Source organism: Pezoporus occidentalis, unplaced genomic scaffold (genome assembly GCF_034315485.1).
Source record: "Pezoporus occidentalis ecotype Australia unplaced genomic scaffold, CSIRO_AGI_Poc_V1 ctg57, whole genome shotgun sequence".
Lineage (NCBI taxonomy): Eukaryota > Metazoa > Chordata > Aves > Psittaciformes > Psittacidae > Pezoporus > Pezoporus occidentalis.
In genome coordinates, this window is record NW_026915910.1 from 2925472 (window position 1) to 2952144 (window position 26673).

Sequence of the window (26673 nt, forward strand, 5' to 3'; positions counted from 1 at the left end):
CTGACAGAGCCTAGGTTCAGCTGGAACTAGTCTTGGTCTCAGATTTGGTCAATGGTATTTATCTAAAGGCTTACAAGAGTCATTTAGCAGCAGCACCTTTAGTGAAATCTGACTTCTACGCTTTTGTCTCCAGGTAGGCTGTTTTCCTTTGAAGCTACATTTCAGCAGCGATTTTGTACTAAGCTTCTGAGACTAAGCTCCCATGGTTGCCTGTAAGTGGGCACTGTGACTACGAGTCAGTTTGTCCTCAGTGTCACCACACAGAGGAGGAGAGTAGTATACCTCAGAAGGGTTAAGGAGATGAAACTTAAGTTGTCAAAGATCAATAAAAAATAGTGTAATAAGAAGATGGAATTTTATGTGGCTTTTCTTACAGTCCCTAAGTTTATACAATTAGTATGAATATTTTCACAGAGCTAATGCATAAATCTAATCCTCGTTCCCTGTGCCAGTTTGACTACCAGCCCCTTATTTATTCTTGTCCCTAGCATTTGAATTTGGTTGGGGTTTTTTTTGGCTTTTCCAGGAGTGCCACCGACTGTTCTGATGAGAGATCCTGGCTTGCATCTACATTAGCTTTTTTAGTCTGAGTTGGGGGTTCTCATGAGGCAGTTTTCCTGTTGATCTCCATATTTTCATCCACGTCACAGAGCAGCTCGTGAGCTGGTTGTCTTTCAGATGAAATTAATACAGAAGGTGCACTCCAGTAATGTGCCTAATATATTCCAACTGCTGATAGGCATTCAGACCACAGAACCTGCTCAGAAAGTCCTCAGCACCAGCTGTTTTGCTGTATAGATCTGCTCCTTGGAACACCCTTACTGACAGAAACATAGCTACTGGTAAAAACTAATTAAGGTTGTTTTTCTTCCTTAGTTTTGTTTGCCAGATTACAATAACAGGAACTTTAGGAATTACTGGAACAGGCTAAACATATACACAGTAATTTGTTTCTTGTGCTACCAATTAATTGATGGGCTTAAATGTTTGCAGCAACAAGATAAAATCGATACTATGAATATTCTTAAATCCAATGCAGATGAGCTCCTTGGAGCTCACTGAATACATTATCTACACAGTTATTGTGTGAATTCTTAAAATAAAATAAACATAAAAAAGCTTTTTTTTTTTTTTTCAGGACTGTCTGATTTTTTTCCTCATGGCTTCATGATGATCATTATTTTTATCATTCTTAAGCTAAAATGTAAGGCTGCTGTTTGGAAAACAGAAATTGCATTAAATCCTTCACTGATCTTTCTTCTTGCTTTTTTTACTCTGACAAATATGATGCAAGCAAGAAGAAAAAAAGGAAGTATCTAGTGATGTTGCACAAAATGCTAGCCAGCATAGGAATCAGAAATAGCTTCTCTGAGAACAAGGAATGATGTTTCTATAGAACACTCCCTAGCACTGGGGGCAAAACTAATAGATGTAGTCATATAATTTGCATTTGGCCAGCTGGTTTGAAAGAGCACTTCCAGCGTTTCAGTGAGCTAATGCAGCATCTGGAACTGGAGTACTTCAAATATGGGATGATCAGAAAAGCTGTTTCTGGTGATACAGTAAAATAGCAGTGCTCCTATAAAGAAGAAACATAAAGTGTGGATTTTTCTTTTAGCTCAGTCATTGGGTGTGAAATTGAATTGAGAAGTCTCCAAACTATATTAAATCACCCCCTTGGCATTGCCACAGGAACAATTTATTTCATCTTGAAGGAGCCTTTGGTTTCCAGATCAGTGGAGCTAAGCAGGAGGAATGTGCGTCACATTGAGGTAAACAGAGATGTGAGCTGGTTAAAAACAGAAAAGGCAACGCAGCAAAATTCTGTGCCCCTGCCATTTGTCAGCCTCTTCTGAAATGTGAATGCCGTTTCCATTAAGCTTTGGGATAGATATTATCTCTGTACCTTTTGTTGTGCTGGTGAGTTGGAAGCTGAACAGGGGTTTATTTAGTTCAGCTGATTTTTCAAGACGCAAGTCTGTCTTGTTTTGTTCACCAGGAGGTTTGCGGTGCTGCTGCAGTGCTATCATGCCTTGGTGGACTTGTCCTTGCGCAGGAGGACTGGTAGGGAGGGATGGCTCTTACTGCCTCAGTCCTGGTGTGAGGTAAAACTTATCAAGCTTCTTCCTGTTTCCTATCTAGTTTTGTCATGAGTTTTTGTGAGATGATGAGGTACAAATGTCTACACCACAGTGCAATCTCTGTTATACTTTCTCAAAGTCTCTGTCTGGAGCAAGATACCATATCTGTAAGCAGTAAGCGTTACATCAAATATTTCTGCTGTTGGAATGATTTTGGCACAAAATGATGGTGCAAAACCTTGATTGCAGCCTTCAGGATCTAAAAGTTCTGTGCAGATGCCTCCAAAGCAGCCCATGTAACGTGACAGCATGTGTGAGCCATGAGGCACGGCTGTGTGCCAGGCACGCTTTGTAGTCACTGCATTTCTGTGTAGGGTTGGTTCACTGCAAAGAGCAGAGCAACCAGGTCACTTGGCATCACCTCTGGAATACAAAATGTGTATTCTTCACATAGTAAAACTAAAAGGTATTAGGACCCCCCTTAACATTCACAGGATTGCAATAATGCAAGTAAATCGGTCATGATATAACCAAAGGCAACAAGATTTAATGTATTTTTTAATCTGTTCCTCTCAAAGTTCAACCTCAAAATTTATTTTGGCTTATACTGTTTTGTTTAATCTTTGGCTCATAATTTACCTGACCCTTCACCCCTTAAAACTAACAGAAAGCCAAGCACAGAACAACAAATAGCATGAACCAGGGTAGCGAATCTGGGTTGATTTGTTTGTGTACTCAGGCTATTGTGCAATTTTGGAAGTGCTGTGCATCATTCAAATAAATAAACCCAAGCTCTTTTCACCCCTATCTCAGTGCTCTAATCCAGCTTCAGGAAGAGATGAACAGAACTTTGCACTGAGTACCAAGGTGAAAACCACTTTTTTTTTCTCCCTTTCAGAGTTTCTCACCTGTAGAAATGTTACCATCTTAAAATGTACCCTGATGAATGACAGAGAGATGGAAAGACACAGTTTGCTACTGCATTTTTTGTTGTTGTTTCCACCTATGGAATTGTATGAGACGTCCCCTTTGATAATAGAAGAAACTTCCTTCAAACCAGCATTCAGACAGTAGTATTCATTCTGAGTATTTTCTTCAAATACTATCCTATCCCACTGGTAAGGAGGGAGTAGGAAGATGACACACTCTAGGCTACAGCTACCTTCAGTGAAAGGCAAAATAAAAAGCTAGGACCTGGAGGCCTGTGCCTTAGTATCCCTGGATGATAAATCTGTAATTTATTCTCCTGCCATTTCATAAAGGCATAAGAACAAGAGCATGGAGCTCTTTATTGATCATCATCGTAATCTGTTTAAAGTATTTCCTCCTTTTTCAGCACAATGTTAACTGCAAATCAGTAGGGCTTTTCCATATGTGCCTCCAAAGTTTCCTATTTCACCTTTTTAGAAGCAGTGAATTTGATCATTGATTAGGCTGTTGTTTATACTGGCTACTTGCAGGAGGTCATGCCATTTAAGATATTTTCACGTATGACTTATATCAAGCTGTTTGCTTGGTTTCTGTGGCTCATGAAAGACTTGTTAAAAGCACTTGATGTGAACCCAATTCTGATTACAAATCAGAGCTCTTTTATTTTTTTATTTCAGAGCTACAGAAATGCATACTGCTGTCCTGTAATCTTCCTCTTGCCCCTTTCACGAAAGTAGTTACCCTTTTTGCTACTCCTGGGCCAATGGCATTTTGAAATTTTACAGGTTTAATGCTAAATAACCTCAGTTGGAGCCTGAACGTTTTAATGGGAAGTCTTTGTTTCATACCAGTGCTGTTGGTTATTGTAATTCAGGTAATCCATTTCCCTGCACTTCATCTACTGCTTTCCTTGTACTTAGATGTAGCAGGAAACACACCATACCTTACTTACTGTTTCCCAAGGTAAGATCACTTACTTTTACCTCCCATGATATGCTCAGCACTTCTCTAATCATCCTTGAAGTCTTCTTCCATTGCTTTTCCAGCTTGCTCCATCTTCGTTACTCCTGGATGAGAAAAGCTATACAAAATACCCAGACTAGGTCATTGCAATACCCTTCATGTAGCACTGATGCATCCCAGTCCTGAAATTACTTCCAGCTGAGGTTTTCTAGGTTTCTGTAGTTTTAATTTTTTCAAATGTGCACTGCTTTAGTAACTCCTTTATCCCCTCTAGAATTAACTGGTATGTGTGTCTTCCTTACTGAGCTGTTTGTGCACTGGTTTTGTTACTAAACTCTTTAGTGCTTGGCCTTCAAACATTTTATCAAACTCCATCTTCTTGTGCCACATGAGGGGATCTATGCTATTTCACCAGCCTGGCTATGTGTAAACAGACCACATTCCACTCTGAGGTATGAGTTTATTTCTTAAAGGCAAATATGTATGTGGTACAGAGCTAATTTCAAGAAAAACATGTTTCATGGTCTAGTGTGTGGTGTCCCTGCCCAAGGCAGGGGGCTTGGAAATGGATGATCTTAAGGTCCTTTCCAACCCAAACTGTTCTATTATTCTATAACTGTAAATTATGACTGTTTCTCTGTCGTATACCTTTAGTTCCTTGTATTATCTTCATATAAATGAACAGGAAAAACTGAAATGGGAAAAATGCTTGCTGTATTTAGAATCGTAGAATCATAGAATAGTTAGGGTTAGAATGGACCTTAAGATCATCCAGTTCCTACCCCCCTGCCATGGGCAGGGACACCTCCCACTGAACCATGCCACCCAAGGCTCTGTCCAACCTGGCCTTGAACACCGCCAGGGATGGAGCATTCACAACCTCCCTGGGTAGGCCTTTCCAGTGCCTCACCACCCTCACAGTAAAGAATTTCCTCTTTATATCCAATTTAAACTTCCCCTGTTTAAGTTTTAACCCATTACCCCTTGTCCTATCACTACAGTCCCTAATGAAGAACCCCTCCCCAGCATCCTTATAGGCCCCCTTCAGATCCAGGAAGGCTGCTGTGAGGTTTCCAGGCAGCCTTGATTGCAAAACTCTAGGAAAGTTTTAAATCACAGCCATCTCCTAAATCAAATGTGTAACAAGGGTGATAATGAGTGTAAACACACTGAATAATAAAATGTAATTTGTGTTCTGAGTTATAGGGCTCTAATCCAACACTCGCTGATGTCTGTGGAAAGACTTCCATTGAATTGAATTAGGCCTTGGCTTTTGTCCTGAATTAACACAATACCAGTGGAGCTATTCATGAAAGAAATGTTTGGAAATACATCACAGGAACTTGCTGTGTCAGAACCCAATTCACTTGCTAATTCAGGCAGTCATGTTTTACAATGCTTGTTGGGATACTTTGTCATAGTCCCTCCCATCAACTAACTGATTTCAATCTTTATAAAAAAATCATTCTTCACACTGCTGCGATTGGAAGTTTGTTTCTGGATCAATACTCTGATGTTTGAAACCTTCTTTAACTTCTGAGCTACACCTGTTCATGTAAATTGTTTCCACCTGATTCATGCTGACATAGTCTCCTAGTCTGTAATCTGCACAGTATACTTTGTCTTTATTCTGTACAGTTCTGGTAAACTACTGATGATTGTCCCATCTCCTCTCAGTTTTTGCTTTGTTTTGCTAAATAAGCCAAGCATTTTCATTTCTTATTCAGTAAGTCTTTCATTCCCTGTAGCCTTTATCTGAGTCTGTTCCTGTTTGGCTTAATCTGTCTGGGATACAGGCAACAAACCCTGCATTTTTAATAACATGTAATAGTGCTCTATACAATGTTGTCAATAGCTTCCTTGCTTTACTGGAAATACTTCTCCAGATACATTCAGTATTTTGTTTGCCTCCTTACGGCTGCATTTCACTGATGACTTCTATCATGTGACTGACAGGATCTTGGATCCCAGGTGAGCTCCCCTTTAGTAGTACCGATGGTTTTTAGTCCAGGAGTGCATAGCTTTGCCCTTGTGCTCTGAAGCTTTTAGCTCATGTCTATCACACCAGTGCTCATTTCTTCCATGGATGGTGCTCTGTTTGTCCTTTGCATTGGCTGTCATAAATGATAACAGTCAAGCTTGAGTAACCAGCAGCCTCAATTAGTGTGTGCGCACTTTGTGCTAATTCTGTTAATGAAAAAATAAAAGAACTTTAGAAACTGCTAGAGGTGGTGAATGATGGGTGATGAGAGCTGACGGAAGGTGACAGGGAAGAACTGGGGAAAGGTGCCTCGTGTTAGCAAAGGAATAGCAAGATGAAGAGATGGCTCGGAGCCTATGAGAGAGAAAACTTCTGCAGAACTGGTCAACTGAAAACAAACTGCATTTGCCAGAGCAAATCAGGTCTCACAGAGACACACTTGGGATGAATGGAGACAGTCCAAAATCCCACAAATGCCTATCTCATGACTTTCTGCATTTTGACTTTTTAAGAGTAGCAATGCTGCTGCTCAACTTCGGACATTGCTTTATTGTCAAGAGTTTTCTAAGTATTCTGAACATTCAGAGACACATTTTCTAGAAGTATTTAAAGAATACTGAATCCTAAAAGTCCTGAATTGAGAGGATTATGAGTCTTGAATAATTTATTCACAAAACTTGAAAGGGAGAGAATTTTCTTAGGTCTTTTAAAATGCGTATGATACATTTTCTTATAGGTTGGAATGAGTCTGAAAGACTTTTATCCAGATAAGTACATGCAACAGATATTAGAAATCACAGGCAATAGCAATTAAGGCATAAGGCATTTCCTGGGAATTAATATCAAGCTAGGAGGAGCTTGGATGGCTCTAAATGCAGCTGAGGGCCATTAATTGCAGTTGATGATTAATGACCTCTGCTGAGGTCATTATTATTATCAGCTGAAAATGAAGAAAAATTCAGATGTATGAATCTTTTTAATGGGAGATGCAGTTTCAGTCAGTGCAGTAGGTGCGTCCCACTGTGGACAGACTGCCCTGTATTAGTATCAAATAGAGGCCTTGATTTCCCTGCTCCCCACGGCATTTTTTGGAGCATTAATCAAAGCTGAATCTCTAATGCTGTGCCAGTATCAAACTGAAAAGTAAGCAGAATAAAGCCCATAGCACTTTAATGTTCTCCCTGTATTACGTTTGGTGTCCAGTATTTAATCAGCTTTATTTAGAGATACTCCCATCTATCCCTTTTGGTGCCTAATGTAAGTGTGTCTCATTATTGTCCAGAAATGTGCCCAAAACATTCCTTGTGCTCGCTGTTCTTGGGCCCAAGTTTGAACTCAACGTCTTCCCTTCTTCTGCATTATGACCCTCACCAAGGTCTGCATTCTGGAGTGTCGCAAAGAGGGCAGGCACAAAAGACAAGAAAATACCATTTTTTCAATAGAGGGAGAATCTGTACCCTAACAAACAGTAAGTCATAATAAATAATTACTTCCCAGTTGCCAGACAAGTCTGTGCATGGTTTCTTCCATGGTTGGTGAATTTTTTTTTATATGATGAATGATTTTATTGTTGACTTGTAGGGAAACTGATAGTTACTACAAGGGGCTAGGGAATGTTCATGACTAGGAAATGTTCACTTTGCTGCTTATTTTTAGCGTATGTGACTTCTGTTATAATACCTTGAATACCTGTCAACACCATCATGTTTGTGGTATTACGGCTTCTTGCCGTTATTCCCCTTGACCAGCCACTCCTCTCTTTTTTTCTCCTCTTTTTTGTTTATTCCTCTGAAGTATGTCCTGTGGTAAGAGGAAGGGGTGATTGAGGTCAGATGAAATGAAAATCATGAAAGCTTCATAGACCACAGGGAGGTTACTTTGAAAGACAGAAGTTCTTCCCTGTGAGGGCAGTGAGGCACTGGCAGAGATTGCCCAGAGAAGCTGTGGCTGCGCCATCCCTGACAGTGTTCAAGGCCAGGTTGGACGGGGCTTGGAGCAACCTGCTCTAGTGGAAGGTGTCCCTGCCCATGGCAGGGGGTTGGAATTAGGTAAGCTTTAAGGTTCCTTCTAACCCAAACTATTCTGTGATTTTTCTAAGAAGTTCTGGATTCTTTCTCTCACTTTGTACGATCAGCAGATGAGAACTGAGGTCTTGATGAGATTACATAAATTGCATTTTCTGTTTCATCTTATGCAGCCTTAGCAACTTATCCACTCAAAGAGAAAATAAACTGTTTTCCTGGGTGAGAAGAAAATAAGTTATATTTTAAAGCTTATTTGCAGATGTATCAAAGAAAACATCAGGTTGTTGGAATTCTACAAACGGCTGACGTAACAGTGCTCAGTGTATGAAATGGTGTGGCAAATCATCTCAAACACTTCATTTTCAGGATAAAGAACCCTTAAAACAAAGAGCTTTGCTCAGGCTGATTCTCCATCTTCAAAGACTTTAAGTCTTGGTTATAGTAGTTAAAACGCTAGAACTTCATGTGAGACTCACTGGATGGCAGTCGAAAGTCTGAGTAGACACAAAGTAGACACTACATAGTAACTGCTCCCTTTCAGTCTTAATACTTTATGAATCTATGCTTGTGAATGAAACGACCTGTGCAAGTGTGTCAGAACTGATGTAAATACTTTGGTTTTATTTGACGATTTGGAACTAGTCCTCTGTGTTTGCATATTTAAAGAGAAATTGCAGAGAAAGTCTGATCCTCCAAGGCTGCTAATGAACCTTGAATTTCTGTTGATCTCTAGGTCCATGGATGTGCAACACCTCAGACCTTTCCTTTACAGCATTAAAATATTCACATTTATGTCATCTGCTTTTGAAAGTGGTTCTACGGCTAAACATTTTGAAGCCTGAAATTTGTCTTTGGGTCAGGTGACTGTTTTCAGCTCCCTAGCTTTTTTCCATGCTGCTGCAGGAACTCTCAAGAAATGAGTGTATCTGTGCTAAGTATTTAAATGACAGAAGCATCAAAAAACCATAACATGCAATACCAAATAACCCTGCTGTGTTGATGTGAATGTAGCTCAGTTACAATGAATCTGACTTTGTCTGCTGACTTCATTGTGATTCAGCACAATGCTTGCTTTTGTACAGATGAGACCACAGTTGTCTGGTGTTTTCAGTCATGCACCCTTTTCAGCTTCATTCCATAAGCCACTGTTGCAGTTTCACTCAACTTTTATGAGTTCAATAGCTTCTGGGTTCTCAATTTGAAGAATCCTTCCCCTGAACATTTTACAGAGCACTTCCAGACCAGTGCTTTCCTTAGTTTCTTTTCACAGAGCCTTCGCTAGTCTGTGGACACTCACCCCCAAAGGCCACAGGCTGAAACCCCTTGGTTAAACACTTGTCAAGTTTCAGATGATCCTTTGACACAGGCTGATGTGACGGAGCACAAAGTAAATGATCACCATTCTTTCTTTTCCATCTGCAGGAGAAATTTGAAGGCTTGTTCCGTGCCTACGATGACTGCGTGACATTCCAGCTCTTCAAAAGCTTCAGGCGTGTGCGGATAAACTTTAGTAATCCCAAATCAGCGGCTCGTGCCAGAATAGAGCTGCATGAAACACAGTTCAGAGGGAAGAAGTTAAAGTTGTATTTTGCACAGGTAATGAAATCTGGTGTCTGTTTCTGTTGGTGCTTTTATGGAAGTATTGAGCAATAACACTGTATAAAAGTAATAAAGGTTTCTCCCATGTCCAATCTCTCTGCTAGAAGATTTCTCAAATGTCCTTATGTTGTCTGGGCTGTACCTGACCAGTGGGCCTGCAGTAAATTTAAAGGACCACTCAGGACCCAAGTTGCTTATTCAACACACAGAGGTTACATGGCTTAGAACTGATTTTACAACATTGGGTAGTTTCTGTGAATAACTCTCTACACCATAAAAGCGTGGTAATGTGAAGTATCATAAGTTCTTAAAAAAAAGTAGGGATGAATTATTTATTTGACTGTATCCCTGAGCCATAGTCAGGCTTCCTCCTCCCCCCCTTTTTGTTTTATTCTTACTGAATACATGTATGAATTTTCTAAAAGGAATTTAGTAATTATCAGTAAAGGGAAGAAAGTACAGGAAAAGCCATACCCCCAGCCTGGGGGCATAGGTGATTAAATCCATCTGTTGGAAGGGTCAGTTGAGGATTTGATTCTCCATGGCCAAGAAATAGAGAACCCAGATCTCCCACAGCCTGGGTGAGTACTAGGCCTCATCCAGGGTACAGAAAAGTGAGGGAGGCTGAGAACCCGGCCACCACCTCTTCTGGATGTATTTTAATGAATTGCTGTGGCTTATGGGATACTCACTGGTGCTCATAAGCAATGTAAGTGTGCTTTGAGCTGCTAGATCGGTCCTTCAGAGCTCTGGGGTTAAGAGCAGGCTTATTGGAAGGTGTCAGTCAAGCCTAAGAGGTAGCTGAATTTTGAGTTTCTGCAGTCTGGTCAGGATAAGAGCTGATTTAAGCCTAGGCAGAAGCAGGACCTTGGGAGGATGGAAAACTACATTGGTGAAAGAAACAAAACAAAACAGTATGTTTAACAGGTTAGATGAGTTCAGAAGACTTTACAGTTGGCTTTAGGCGTTGAAAAGCTGCCTCAGTCCCCTTTTAGATGCCTTAATATCTAGATCTGGCTCTGATTATTTATTTTTTTTCTGAAAGGTTTCAAAAGCTGCTGTTAAGCAGATCTGAGCATCATTTCACTCCAACTGCACTACCAAGAGGTTAATTGAAAACTTGGGTAGCACAAGGAAAAGAAGAATGTGCATAACAGTGATTAGTCTCCATATCTGAGTTGATTTCCTGCAAAGCCGTTTAGGTATCTACACTATGCTCTCCAGTATATGCAGTCTTAAAAGAGCCTGTTAGTTGTGTCCAGGGAATGGATATGCGGAAGCAGCAGAGTGTTTGGAGCAGTGTGTTTTTATATGGGCCTGGGCCAGTCTGAATAAGCACTTCAAGAGCTAGAATCTCTGGGGAACATGATGTTGAGAGAACCAAACTGGCTCTTTGCAAAGAGGCTGCTGTCCCAAGCATGCAAATGCAGGTTACTGCTTTTGGGCTCAAGGTGCTTGTAAACTTGCTCAAGTATGTGGAACCTTCCTTAATATACCAGAAAAGAGAAGTACCTAAACTACATAATTTAAGATGGAAATGAAATGAGAACAACTAGTTGCAAATGACTAAGAACGTGATAGATTCCTTTATCACTTCAGCTAAAGAAATCAGATCTTCAGAAATCTTTCTGAAGTTACTTATAAGGCCTTGGTGCAGGAGTTACTGGTTTCTTCTCTAACATCTGTTTTTATTTAGGAATTTAGACCAGTAGATCACAACAATTATCTTTTCAGTCTCAAAAATCTCTGAACTAGCAGCTCTGGATACCAAAGCTTTGCATTTATCCTCACAGAACATGTACAATAGGCACAAACATTGTAGCTTTGTTCATATAACACCCCACCTCCCCCCCCCCCCCCCCCAGTGCATTTACTGTAGAGGAACCATCTGTAGCATTTAAATGAAATTCATCTCCAGACCTTCTCTGTTGAGACTGACACTGAAACCCTCTCTGTGTGGCATTTGGCATTAGAAGTGTATGATCTGAGTAATCATTCCGTTTACCCATCCCGTGTGGATGAAAAGCTGGACATGAGCTAGCAATAAGCCCTCGCAACCTGGAAAAACCAACTGTACCTTGGGCTGCATCACCAGCAGTGTGACCAGCAGGTTGAGGGAGGGGATTCTCCCACTCTACTCTGCTCTTGTGAGACCCCACTTGGAGTATTGTGTTCAGCTCTGGGGGCCCCAACATAAAGAGGTGGAGCTGTTGGAGAAAGGCCAGAGGAGGCCACGAAGATGCTCAGAGGACTGGAGCACCTCTGCTGTGGAGACAGGCTGAGAGAGCTGGGCTTGTTCAGCCTGGAGAAGGCTTCAGGGAGGCCTTAGAACAGCTCCAGTGCTTAAAGGGGCTGACAAGAAATCTGGAGACGTGCTTTTTACAAGGGCCTGTAGGGACAGGACAAGGGATAAATGGCTTTAAACTGACAGAGGGGAGATTGAGACTATATGTGAGTAAGAAATTGTTTACAATGAGGGTGGTGAGATACCGGCACAGGTTATGCAGAGAGAGGTGACTGATTCCCCATCCCTGAAAATAGTCAAGGTCAGGTTGGACAAAGCTCTGAGCAACCTGATCTAGTGGAAGATGTCCCTACATGGGGGGTTGGATGAGATGACCGTTAAAGGTCCCTTCCAACCCAAGATATTGTATGATTCTATCCTATACTAAATAATGTATTTGTTATTCTTTAAAGATTCAGACCTCTGAGACAGATGGAGACAAGCTTCATTTGGCACCACCGCAGCCTGCAAAACAGTTTCTCATCTCGCCTCCAGCCTCCCCACCTGTAGGGTGGCAACCAATAGATGATGCAACACCTGTCATCAACTACGACCTCCTTTATGCAGTTTCTAAGCTAGGACCAGGTAAGCATGTGGTTCTTGTGTGAAAATGTGTCAGAAAAAGGAGATGAGAAATAGCAGCGTAGATAATAACTGTAAGGAAGTTGGCATAAAGCCTGTAAGTGGCATTAAAGCTTTGGATTTAAGTTGGTGCATGTCAACTGGTTCTTTGCTTAAGGGTGAATTTTACCATATATACATACAAAATTCTATCTGCAGCTCATTAGTGATGTCTGACTGAATAGCATATCAAAGCCTGCTTACGCATTTTATTATGCTTGGGTCTGTGCTTAGATGAGGCAACTGATGGTTTAGGTGTGGACTGGACAAATGTTTGTCCATGAACTTGAGTTTTTGCTTTAAATCACATCTGCTCAGTACTGCATTCTAAGGTGCAGAATACCTTATGTAATGTTTAGGCATCACTGCATTTCCCCTGGAGTGGAGAGAGCTGCCATTCCCCAATCCTGGCAGGGTTGCTCTCCTAGGACTGCCCATTTTTTTTTGTAAACTGTGTGGAGGAGGAATGGTTGGTAATCTGTAACCTCTGTGAACATAAGATACATGTCAGTGGGTAATGCTGATAGGCTTTCTTCTCCCCATCTTCAGCTAATGCCAGGAAGTGAAGCTAGCTGGGATTTTCAGAACAAAGCTTTACCTTAGAAAATGCTCATCTGATGAAACCAAAAAATTTCCTAGGAGAGGATTATTTTTGTTTTAAGGCATCTTTAACAACAGTTTTCTTTCAAAGCTGTTAAAGCACTGTCTTTTAAAATTTTCAAAAGGGAAAAGGTTCCAGTTTCAGGTCTAAGCAATATTACTTAGAAACTGGTCCAATTTACATTCATAAACCACAAGGATAAATAGCTTATTAAATTACTTTCATGCTGAAATAAAACACTTCATATGTAATCTAATAACAGTTGGGGGGTGGCTGAGTTAATGAAAATTTATCAGTTTAGTTTTTATATTCTAGTGGGATGAGGGAATTGTTTTCTCTGCAGTTGAACCAATTATGCTGCTTGCTTGTTCTGAGAGTAGCTTCCAACTGCAAGCATCTTATCACTGGGGCCTTTGTGTAGCTGTACCAGAGTAACCCAGAGCTGAGGTGCAGGATTATCTCACATCTTTTTCAAATGGGATCTCTCACAGGGGGAAAATGCATGATCAGGAGAACATCAGAGATCCCTGCGGCTTATTCCCATTCAGCAGGACAGCTCATAGAAAAAGGTTGTCAGGCATAACGCTTCATACTGTATTGTGTATTATTATTTCCAGAATTGATACTTTACTTCCAAACTGGTGAATAAACGAAAAAACAAAAGTCTCCTTTTTGTTTTTTGGGTTTTTTTTTTTCCTTTGATGCAGCACTGTTATAAATGGAAACACGTAAACGAATTCCCAAGCTAGCTGGGTAATAAATCAATTCCTGTTCTGGAGCAGCGGAATGTGAAATATCACTCATTGTCCCACCCTCTGGGACAGCTTTGCGTGAAGGTCATATTCACCCATAGTTAAGGAGCCTGAAGGGAGCAATATGAAAAGTCATGGTGTGCTCTTGTCTTTCTATTTTTAGCACTTGTTAGAGGGATCAATTTTAGTTAACTGCAGTGCCGGATTTAAAATAGTGTTGCAGTTCTCAGTTGTGCATTTACTGTGTTTAGCATTCCATTGAAAACAAATCCACCAAACCTCATTTCTCAGTAGGAAATCAGTAAAACACAGTGCTGTACATCAACTGTTGGCCTCAGCTATGTTAGATCCTTTATTTTCATTCAAGAAACACAATTAAAACATGTAACTATGGTTAACAGCTATGAAAAAATGCTGACTGACTCTGAATGTTGGAGCTTGACTTCCATGTCTTTAACATGTGACAATATCCAAGTACCAGGAAAATTCATTTAAGCATGTAAATAGTGAACAGTTTCTTTCTGTCTCATCAATATAAGATGGGGTTTACTGACCTACTTTGCTGGTAATGTGAGATACACCACTTGGACACAGACCCATGCTACTTTCCCCTTCCATGAGTACAGGTCATCTCCTCTCTATCCTGGGCACAAAGGCTGGGACATTGGCTTTGGACTAACGTGAATAGGCTGGTAGCTAGTTAACAGATTTGCTACGTGTTGTATTTTTCCTTGTGGTTTACAGCAGTGGCTGTTTGGCATCTCAGAGCTCTAATGGAAAAGATCTCTGCTGTGCACAAAGGGAAGCTGGCTTGTGCTCCTTCAACATTCAATTAAAATCAGTGAGGGTGCATTTACTTCTTAGGGAGGATCGTGGCATATTTAATAAAGTTTCTGGTTGATTGATGTATATTGTCACTCTCTGCAAATGCAGAAGTTGAGCTTTAAATGAAGCATGAACAGAATGCTGTAGACCACTCAGAGCCAGGAACTGTGCCTGTGCCTGGTTCTGACCACCAGCCTAGGATTTTTCCAATATATTGCAAATAAAGAAGCGTGATGTTAATCTCTCTAATGAAAAACACTTCCACTGTCAAGAGAACTTCCACTAGCTTGTCAAAGGTATAAAAGCATTGCACTAACTGGGGTGGTAGTTTGGCTGTTTGCCTACCAGGCCCAGATTCTGTCTCTGCCTGGTCTGGCTGTCACCTACGTCTTTCCTACAGGAATGCTTGCAACCTACCAAGCTGTTGCCTAGTCTAAGCCCTCATGTCTTTTCCATAATGTTTTATAAGGTCTTAGTTTCATCCTGATGAGGAATACAGGAAATAATTTCATATGAGAAATGTTTGTAAGGGGGATACAGGGGCAGTCTCCAGGTCTAGGCTATGTATAAACAGCAGAGCTGCTCCTAGCAAAGAAAAGGCAGCTATGTTTGCTCTGCCATTTGTTTATGAACCATCCTCATGGCACTAGAATAAGCCCCTCCTTTTCTGGAAAGCAGTCCTACCTTCTCCCTGTCCACTTCCTAACCTGTGTATTTCTTCCCTTCTACCCCCACTGCCTCTTTCAAACCTGTCACCCCAATTTCTTCTGCACTGTACAGTAACACACACTATACAGTAACACACACTGTGGGTCAGGATCCTGAGCACTCACATGCTCCATGTGCTCCCCAGTGTGATTTTGCCTCTGTCAGTTAGCACTCGTCCCCATGATTTCAGGCATGTTTGAAAACCAGTGCAGGCTGGGCATCATCTCTAGTAGCCCCTATAGACAAGTTTGTACCAGTTTCGGTTCTCTCCAGGTTTCCCAGTCTGTCATCAGCATTTCAGCAGGCTTTGCACCTCCTCAGTGCCCTCAGGCTACGCTCCAGGTCATGTAAAGCACATTTTTTCACACTATGAAAGCACCATTCCAAAGTATGACACACGATGGCTCTTGTGTCCACAGTGGTATCTCTGGGTACACAGAGGAGGCCCTGCAGCAGGCTGTGTTGTTTGGCTGCTGGGTCTGCGAATGATCAGTGGTCAGAAGAGGGGCTGGGTCAGGGCTTCATTGTTGTCTTTGAGCAGTTAAGATGTGGCTGTTCCTGCCATGGTCCTGCTGGCTTCCTTGAGGAGGATGCATAGCTCTTGCCCCTGGGTTTGGTTCACCCTTGCATGGGGAAAGTGGAAACAGGGAAGAGCAGGACCCTACCCAGAAAATGCCACACACAGGGATTTCAAACTGTGTCTCCCATGGCAAGTTTTCCATGCCCAGCTGTTGTCAAACCCTCCTGTTTGTTCTCAGTGATTCAAAGGAAATGCTAAATACCTTGCATGGCTTCCAGAGAGGATTAAAGGGGTTGGAGGGGCAGGAAGATGGGTGATAGATAACATTTTCCATCTCTGTCCTTCCTCTCTGTTCTGTGGCTGCTTCTTCAATTCCCTCCTCTTGCCAGGGGCAGGTGCAGGAGAGCTGCTGGGTGTAGAAAGCTTTCCCTCTGCCTTCTTCTGGCCAGGAGAGGAGGGTGCCCTTCTGCAATATCAGCAATGGGCTTCCAGAAAGCAACTCCTCTATTTTGTGTATGGCAGATCCGTGCAGCAGAGGTTTTACACGGGATGGGTTCTCCTTGGCATAAACATGCACCCATACAAAGGACCAACATTATTTGCACCATATTATTTGTAAAGCACTTGCGTTAAGAGACTGTAAGTGGAAGGTCTTTTTATAATGGCAGTGACATAGTTAAGATGGAATGGACAGCTCTGAACCCATTAACCTTTGATCACGAGTCAGAATCAGGGATGAGGTAACTGCACAGTATCATTACCATTTCTTCATTATTAATTAAATATATGAACATCCTTTTTACTGGACAAAAGTGCCTCATTGTATGAGAGGTGCACCATCAACGAAAGGTCACAGTACTGATCCAGAAAGGGATAGAAAATCACATACCATTATCTCTAATTCTGAAATACCCTACACTGTTTTTGTGCTGTTCTTGTGGTCATCTCTGTTGTGTCACTTGAAGCTGTAGCTTTGCTTATGGTTAGTGTGGCTGCAAAAGGTAGTGCCAAGTGACACAAAAGCAGCTAGGCCCATTGCTGAACGGTGAAACTTCAAATTCCTGGGTTTTCTTCTTATCAAATAAGGAAAGGAACATCGCTGCTATTTTCAGGGGGTTGTTAGGAACATTTTCTGACAAACCTCTGTGATGGAGGTGCTGCAGCTTAGTTCTTCTCTGCATTGTAACCCAAAGGCAGAGTTAAAATGCTTGAGCATAAATTGGGTGATATTTTTGTGAGTAAATTTATGTGTTTCCACTGTTACATCAGCTTATGTGATTATTTAAATAATCTTATCTATACTAACTCGACCTGCTACTTTTAGCTTGGGACAACCTATAGCTTGTAACTATATCTCAGTTGCAGCGATTCAACCATTATTCCAGTAGCTTAGCTGCTGTGGAATTAGTTCTTTTTTCATGCTGAAGGCATTAAGAGGAAAGGAAAAAAACATAGTGAAAAGCAGAAGGGAAGATGTAATCTGGCTGTACCGAATGGATTTTTATTTTGTACTTATTACCCTATTATTTTTCCCCAAACAATGGTTACCTTTAGGAACAAAGTACAGCTGTATAGTAGTCCCTTAGTTACTGTTCCTAGCTGAGCCATAAAAATGTGTTCTGCAGTTTGAGCCACAGTTCTGCAGGCATGAATAATTGTGAGTACAGAATTGAGTCTGCAGCTCATTTATGCTCAAAAATAACTGTGTCCCTTAAAACCCTAATTTATGGGAGCATTGCATTTTGATTTGCAAAGTGACATTAATTGCTATTGCAGTTACTTGTGGCAGAGGCATCTGAATATTTTTCCTTGTGTCTGTACTTATTTTCACTGCTCTTTTTCAGCGGAAAGAGCCCTTCTGGGAAGGATTTGAACAGTAAAAGAATGTGGCATTTGAACTGCGATTATTACCTTTTAAGAGGGCAGTGAATCTGATTTACTTCTCAGTGCTGGTGTATGAGCAAAGGGCCTGGCGCTGCATGCGCACAGCACTGCAGAGCTGCTTGTAGCTGACAGTGACCAATGTAGCCTTCAGTGCTGGTTGGCAGCATTGACGTCAGCCCAGAGCTGAGAAATTAGCTGAAGCCCGCAGGGAAAATAGGCAAAGCAAAACCGTATAATTTCTCAGTGCAGCACAACCAAGCTATTCCTCTTTTTATATTTCAGCCTATCAGCAAGACCTGTAATGCTTTGCTCAATTTGGATTCAGAGGAAAGGTAGCCAAAAATAGAGCAGTTAAATGTCAACATTAATGGTATCACAGCAGTAAAATATTTCTCACAGCAAGATGCCTGACTTCCAGCTATTATTCACTAGTTTGCCTCTGATTTTTTAGGCAAAAATGCAGCATGTCCTCTAATCGTAAGCTGCCTGGTCGTATCTGGACCAAGAATTTGTCAGCACAAACAGCATGTGAGCACAGTCCCAGAACTGCGTGTGCTAATGAGGGGACAAACCTGCAGCCTCTTCTTCACAGGAATCACTCTGCCACAAAGTTGCTTATAAATAGAATCCCAAATTAACACCACCAGCAAACTACAAGTGCTTTGGGGTAGAGCGGCCATTTCACTTTCATAGTGCAACACCTAGCACTGCCAGGCTCTGCCAGTGATGCAGGCATTTAGGCGCTGCTGCACCACAAATTCAGGCCAGCTCAGTGTATTGGGACCTCACCTTCCTCGTTTCAGAGTATTTTGCAGGCAAAAAGCAGTGGTTCTGGAGCAGTCTTACGGAAAAAAAAATCCAAGCTATGAGGTGTGCATATGGTCACTGTAAGCCTGTTTTAATGTAACTTGTGGGTCTTGGGAGATAAGAGTGATGACAAGGGGGACAGGGCATTATCTCAAATGGTTTCTAGTTTTTAGTGCAGTGGATGGGTGTTTGTCAGTTCTGAAAGTCCAGGTCATGCTGTCAGACATGTCACCATTAGGGTATTTTCCTTACAGTCTTAAATTAATTCCTTGCAATCTAATAACCAGTACCTACTTAGATCCTATGTACACTCCAAAACACAATGCAGTGCCAACAGACTGAATGCAGGACTGAAAGTCCTATGTCTGATACTGATTTTCCTTTGTGGACTGCTGCAGGTAACCACCTAAGTCACCCTTATCTTCCTTGCAGGTGTACTGTGTGCAGACTTAAATAGGAAATGTATGTAGTTAGCAAATCTAATGTACTGTTTAATTGTTTTGCCTGCTAGTGAGCATTTATAGCCTACTCCGTAACCTCATCTGCAGAGACAGAATTTGTTACAGCCATGGCTAAAGAGCTTTGGACTTCAAAATCCATCTAAAGCAGATATGTGTATTTTTGTATTTCTGGAGCAACTGGACCAAGTGTTGATGTCTCTCTGGAGGTGACAAGTTGCAGAATCTAGGGGCTTTAAATGGGACTGGAGCCAACAGCAGAAAAAGACAGCCCCAACCCAACATCCAGTCCCTCTTCTTAAGCATGAACTTCCATGTTCTCTCTCCTCTTTGTCCTTCCCCCACTGATGCCATGGGCCACTGACATTGGTGCAAAACACCAGTCAGGGTATAGACATCAGGGTATTTTATTATGCCTTGTAGACCAATGATCATGCCCCACCCAGGGCATCAATCAGTTGTGGCAGCTGCTGCAGTCTAGCTATGCTTGCCCTCACCTACATTTAGGAGCAGCACAAGCTCATCTGCCGCATCCAGGTGCAGGAATATTCTGCAGTCCAAGAGTGCCATGGCCTGTGCTACTATGTGGACTGTTGTTGTCTTTTGATCTAACTGTTCTCCTCTGCTTCCAGGAGAGAAGTATGAGCTGCATGCAGGAACAGAGTCCACTCCCAGTGTGGTAGTGCATGTCTGCGACAGTGACATGGAAGAAGATGAGGACCCAAAGAATTCTCCAAAGCCAAAAATCATTCAAACTCGACGCCCTGGTCTGCCACCTCCTGTATCTAACTGAGCCTCTCCAGCAGAAGCAGCACTTCTCTCCTCCAGCACAGCTCTTGGTTTTTGTTTGCTTTGTTTTGTTGAAAGGCAGCCATCGCCTTTTGAGTTCCAGGACACTACTCGTTGAAACCCCTTCACAGTAATCAAGCCTATGTAATCAAAGGGCTAGGAAAAAGATCTTTGTATATGTAACCATATCACACACCAACGGACAGGTTTTTCTGGAAAGGACAAAACAAGGCTGAAGAGACAAGGGAGGGTTTTGGTCTGAGGATTTTTTCACAGCTCTAATTTGCATGCTGAAACACCACTACCAGAGAGATTGTTCAGGTTGGCAATTAGGCTGATACCGGGCTTGATACTCAAACTCCCAGAATACTTGCTACTGCCCTTCATTGAGCAGCCAGCTTCTCTGACCCTCCCAGCTCCCCTGCAGACCTTAGTCTTTTCTTTTTCCTTGTAATTCTTTTGTTAAGGGGGGGGATGTGTGTTGTTTTTAATCTATTAGCAGCTCGGTGGCCTTCTCACCCCCCTGGAGTTTTCTGTAAGGAATACTACCTTTGCAGCATTTTTGGGAGCAGCAGAGAAACACCCTCTCCCACCAGTAGAGCTCACTGGTCCTTAATGGTGGCAGGGATGTGAAATAGAGCTCTCTGGGCTGAGGGGAGAGACAGCAGCTTGCTGGAGGGTCCAGTGTCCTTCTCTTAAAGAGGAGTGAGCCAAAATATCAACAGGAATTGTTGTTCTGTCTTCCATAAAGATATGAGTGGTACTTCTCCCTGAGATTGAGGAAGAAAGAGAAGTTAACTGATGGCTCTCTGTCATAGCTGTAAGTTCTAGTAATGATACAGGCGTAATGCTTTCCTAGTGGTGTGTTGAGTAGCCCTGAAACTGTTAATAATTACTTCCACATCTCTGATACTCAGATCTCTTACTTCCCCACTTGTGTGCTTTAAAGCCCTTTTTGAGCTGTATGCAGTTTGGGTTTGTGGAGGTGAGGAGAAGTTTGTTGGTGTTTGTTGATTTCGGGTGTTTGTTTTTTTTTTTTTGGCCAAAGAAAACAGGACCATAATTACACACTTGAAATTAGACTGCATGCAACTGAATCCCTTTTTTTCACTCCCTCCTGCATGTTTCTTTCACTTGCAGTGTATACTGGGTTACAAGAACTGTCCTGTGTTTTCATCATGGCTGGCAGATACTGGATTCCCTGTCTGACAGACCTTCCATGATGACTACTTTTATTATGCGCACTTGTCATTTTGAGAACATATTTTCTAGACATTTGAGCTCAGATTTTGCATATATTTAAGCATGCGCTTAATTTATGCACATGAGTAGTTCCACTGAAATTAATACTGCAGAAAATTGAGCATATGTGTAAGATACAGTGGGATTTTAAAGCTAATTTAACTGCAGCTGTACTCCCAAAAGTGACTATAATGGCACAGTGAGGTTCCACTGTTTAAATGCATCCTGGAAGCTCGCTCTAGGATCTGAAAAGTCAGCTCACATTCTGTAATCAAGATTTTTGTCCTAAAAACTAATGATCTGGTCTCTGAGGAAGGGTTCCATTCCACCTTTAATTAGCAATGAGGCTATGGGCTTCAGCACAGTGAAGCCCCCCTTGCTGGAGCATCCATCTGCTCCGCAGTACTCCCAGGAAGAAAAGCAGGTTCTTAGTGAAGAGTGGAGATGCCATTCTCAGCATGCATGGTAAGAATATTCTAAGACCTTCCTGAGGATTCACCATCCTCATACACTTCATTCTCTGACCACCACAGCCCCTAATATTCTTGTTGAGATGTAGTGCTTTCCTTAGCATATATCTACAGTGCGAAACTTATTACTGCATTATGGACCTTGTTGTGTGTGTGTTACACTAACAGAAGCACATTCTTACAGCAGAGACTGAAAAAAAAAATGAGGCTTCACTATCTTCATGATATGTGTAAACTTGTCTTAAAGTAACTCCTTAGAGGTTTCACTTAAGTTACTTTCTCAGAGATGCATTTGGAATTGGTTTCAATAAATGAATTGGCACTTGCTGCCCTGGGACTATAACCTGGTGTTCCTCTTGAAAACACCATCAGAGGCCACCTGCGAGATTTTAGGAGTAACACCACTGTCCTTTTTGAGAACATACACAATGCTGAGGTCCATGAGGTTTAGAACACTTAAAACAGGGACAGTAAAATTTAAACACGTAAGATTTTTTTGTTGAGATTTGCTGTATAGAAGAAATTACTGGCCCCATTCTCAAGTGATGTAAGTGATCAGAGATCATCTCCAATCAAAGCTGGTACTCTGGAGTTTTTTACATGCAAAAGCATTGGAAGGCAAATCTTATCCTTGTATCCATGAACTCGAACTTCAAAGAGACTAGATTCTGGAATACAGACTCTGGCCTCAAATGATTAAAAACTATACTGCAGATTAAAGCATTGGATCTTAGATGTGCTTTCCTCAAAGTGCATTTTCAGACAGATTTAAAAACAAGTCCCATGTAATGACTCCTCATTGTCTTTGTAAAACTCCTCAGTACTGCCCAGGAAGGAGTGGAACATGGCTCGTTGGGTGAAGTGTACAATAGAAACACAACTACAAACCTGAAAACTCAAAGAAGCCTGTTGTTGCTATGGTCAAAGCTTATAGATCACATTTTCATGATAAAATAATGGTCAGCACAGAAAAATGTTTCAGGTATTATGGAATAGCATCCCTATCATAAAAGTAGCAGCTTTTGTGACACTTACCTCTTGAGGCAACCTGGTATTTTGCTAGAGGCATGTTCTTGCCATCACAGAAGAAAGGCTTCTTTAAAAACACACTGTCCATCTGGAGGAGAGGCTGTCCTGTTTAATTCAGTAATGCACAGGCAGAGCCCCTGCTTACTTCAGTGGGCATTTTCTTTCATGTAGCACCTATGAGCTCAGTCCTGACAAACTCTTTTCACAGGATGTCCACAGTGTTAGAAGAATGGAATCTCTGTTACATTACATCTGCCATTGAACAGTCATGTAGGAAGCATCCTTCTAATGTCATTTCTGAATCAGGAGCCTGTGAGAGCAGCTGGCAGCAGTGGCCTGGGGCCTGCTGTTGGGTGGACATGGCTGCAGTTGCTTGGAAATAAAGGCAGGGAATCAGGGAGTACAGCTGCTATTTCTGTTGCCTGCTGCCTGCTTGTCCTTTCTCACCTCTTCAGATACAAGATAAAAATTTTAATGACTTCCTAAGTACAGTTAAAAGCATGAAAATATTTACAGTGCATGGCAAAAGGGTATCTTTGAATCTGTGCTTTTGGATCAGAAGAAAGAATTTCTGTGGCCTTGATTTTTGTAATGAAGACAAGGTAGTACAAACTCCCCCGTTCCTAACATACCCATACACCCTCAAGCACACTTTGTTTTCAGCAAGAAAACATGGCAAGAGCATTGCTTCCTCAACTGTACCAAGATTACAGGCATAATTATTGCAAGGTGCTTTATAGTGTGAATATGTGCCCCATACATAAATTGTTTAACATTTAATTGATCTGACATCAGGTGGGGGTGGATGGGTTTATTCATATTTTGGTCTTTTCCCTGGTCCTTCCTATTTAGTAACAGTAAAAAAGTTTTCTTCAAAAAGACTGTACAGAGTGACAGACTAAACCATATTGCAAGACCTGATGACACTGACATGTCTGAGCACTGATGGTTTATGTGAGCATTTTCATTCTATTGTACATACTTTTGAAATATTCTATTTAGTCATATTTTATAGGACTACTGCAAAGCTATTGGCTAATTAATCACTTTTACACTTGTGTAAGAGCTTAGTTTAAATGAATAAATATGGCAAACAATATTTTTGTGTTCTGCTTGCGTTGGCATTTTGAAAAGCATCATTTAAAAGACTTAAAGTATTAATAACTGACTAGTGTGGTACATACCACTGCTCTCCTAACTGGTAGAACTGAAAATGCTTAAATGTGTGATCTAGGCCAAACTCTGCTTCAGTAGCAATTAGGGGGGAAGCAGCCCTCTCGCTGGCAGGATATGCCATGTTCTGTTTCTGTGCAGTTTCACAGAGTGATGTGAGCTTGCACTGGTTTGCTGTGGATTTGGCTTGGTGTATGCAAAAAAAAACAACAGAACACAACCTCTGCTGGGCAAAAGCACACCCCTGGCAGCTGATGTGGTTCTTACTGTGCTGTTATAGTAACTGGTAAATGTGGTGGGCACGAGTGCCTGAGTGAGGAACATGGATGGCAACCAGCTCCCATCCAGGCTGGGGAAAAAGTTCTGTTAACATTAAGTATTACAAAAATTGAAAGTAATTGTTTGTAGTCTCTTGTGTCAATTTGTATTGGACCTTGCAGTGGATTGCAAACAAGGAGATGAATTTGCTGGTTAACTGTGTTGTGAAATACTTGTATTTCATCACTGGGATATGCATTTTGGAAAATGATTGTTTTTGTCTGGGTGGCTGGCATAAAAGACATTGTTTGTTTCTCAAAGGATGATTGTTCATGATTCTGAAAGTTAGATCTGCTTATAAGTCTTGCTAGAAATGTAAGCTCTGAGCTCCCTGCTTCCTTTTGAAGAGACAGACCTTAGCCTCTGTATTTTGATTAAAAAAAAAACAATAGTTGTCTTCTCACAGTGTTCTTCAGAAGCAAAATGTACTATAGGAGGCCCAATTTATTTTTCACTTTTGAGCAACAAATGAGCTTTCTAACTACAGTAAGGCTGTTCCCCTGCTCCCTGAAATGCTGCATTGCTTGCATGCCAGTTGTGGCTCTTCCCTCTTGCTTGGCACTGGACTGTGCACTTGGAAGTGAGCTTCAGTGCCTCAGTAGGTTGTTGTGGACATCCTGACTACAGTTACAGTGCTTTCAGATCGCATCCTCTAAAGAACCCTTACTAAGTTTATTTCTGTTTCTTCTTTAGTGGTAAACATTTTACCACTCAACATTGAGCCATTTAAGACTTGATCTCATGTACCAATATGAATTTAAGACCTTTGCCTTTCCTTAATTCCCCTCTCTCTAAAAAATACTACTTCTGTTTTACCAAAAAGTAAAACCAGGTATGGATTAAAGCCCCAGTCAGCCCCTCATTTATTCTCATCCTCATGCAATGCTCTCAAAGAACTAGGTATGCTACCCTAAAAAAAACACCCCAAAACAGAACACTGCTTTTCCTGGTTTAGCACATCATCTGGGGGGAGCACAGCAGCTTTCACATATTCCAGGCTTCTCTTAAAAGATTTTCTTCCTAACGTAAGCTATGCTCTTTTTAAAAAAAAAATACAAGTAGACTGCAGCATTCAGGGTTAAAATTACAAGGGAGGAAGCATTGTAAAAGCTCTTTCCCACACGTCTATTTGAAGTGTTGAGTATATTTGTTTTGGCTTGCAGGGAAGTTTGCACTGAGGTAGAACAGCAGCAGCACTCCCAAAGGAAGGGCAAGAACCCTGAATGCCTCCACTGCAGAGGTGCTCAGAAAATATTAAAAAATGGCCTTGATTTGCCTCTCCCCTTTGTCAGTTTGTTCAGTCACTACACAGAGATTCTGGGGCTACGCTAAGAGTCATCTTAATAGGGGATTGTGTACCAATGCAGTAGCTACAAAGCTTAGAATCAGGGACACTTGTCAGTGAGATTCTTGCTGGAGTAAGGCTGGGAAGGCTGTGAAGTGTGAGCAGCCTCAAAGTTAATGAAAAACAAAGATGTTTACAACCTTAAAGATAGACTTCAGGATATAAATTCATGAAACTTGGTTTTACAAATAAGAATTTATTAAGATGGGCCCATCTGCTGTCCCTGAGCTGGAGCTTCCTCACTCACCAGAGCATCCAGCAAAAAGGATTAAACTTCTCTACTCTACACCATAAAATCAGCCTTGTTTTAACAAATTGTTGTAATTGATCATTTAACTAGTACAAGAAAGTTGTGTCTACATTAGTGCCACACAGGTGTGTTCTCTTCACTATCTGGTTAATGAAGGTAAATGTTTTGAATCCATTTTACAGCAAAGTTCTTGTTCAGAAACTTCTGAAAGAAATGCCATCTGTAATGACTGTTGGATCCTTAAGTGTCAGTTTGGCAAGTTGTCCTGCTGTGGGTAGCTGCAGAAATATTTCATGTATGTTGTTGTAGATTTAAAAACATTACTCATATTTTCGTTCAAGTGTCTGCATTTCTGACACAGATGTGACATATCTGTATATATTATAAATCAATACTATTTTTAACCACATATTTTGTACAAATATTCACATTAGCTCTGTACTTCAATGAAAATCTATTATGGTATTAAACATTTTGGTGGAATTAACAAACTCCTTGATCATGCTTTGTTTTCATTTTACATGTTTTAAGCAGCTGAGCCATTTCCTACTTCCAAGGCAAATATTATCATTTCCAGCTATTTAGAGCAGTGCCTTAAATCCATATACACCTCTACCCTCTAGTGACTAACTCCAGCCACTGCAGATGAGTGCAGGTCACTGCTGAAGTTCCCCAGGCCTCAGGATCTGAGTGACGAGAGGCCAAAATTAAAGCTGAATGGTAAATGTGAGTACTGTATTTCCTAGCTAATAACATTAACTATTAGGTGTGACACAGCACCCTGCTGTTGAAGGGAATTTAGCCTGAGATTTCAGTACACAGAGGTGCAATTTTCACAGAACCACAGAATCACAGAATGGTTTGGGTTGGAAGGGTCCTTAAACCTCACCCAGTGCCAACCCCCCTGCCATGGGCAGTGACACCTTCCCCTAGACCAGGCTGCTCCAAGCCCGTGTCCAGCTTGGCCCTGAACACTGCCAGGGATGGGGCAGCCACAGCTTCTCTGAGCACCCTGTGCC

At 41.5% G+C, this 26673-nt stretch overlaps 1 protein-coding gene across 3 annotated transcripts in view; it reads left to right on the plus strand.

Moving 5' to 3' along the window:
- The window catches only part of RCAN2 (regulator of calcineurin 2), a 70264-nt gene extending 44119 nt beyond the window's left edge, over nt 1-26145 (plus strand). For all 3 annotated transcript variants that reach the window (XM_062638507.1, XM_062638508.1, XM_062638509.1), the window contains 3 exons: nt 9402-9575; nt 12276-12447; nt 19671-26145. In XM_062638507.1, coding sequence (XP_062494491.1) covers nt 9402-9575; nt 12276-12447; nt 19671-19831 — 507 coding nt within the window. In that variant the 3' untranslated portion in view covers nt 19832-26145. The remainder of the gene's footprint in view (nt 1-9401; nt 9576-12275; nt 12448-19670) is intronic.
- The last annotated feature ends 528 nt before the right edge of the window (nt 26146-26673 follow it).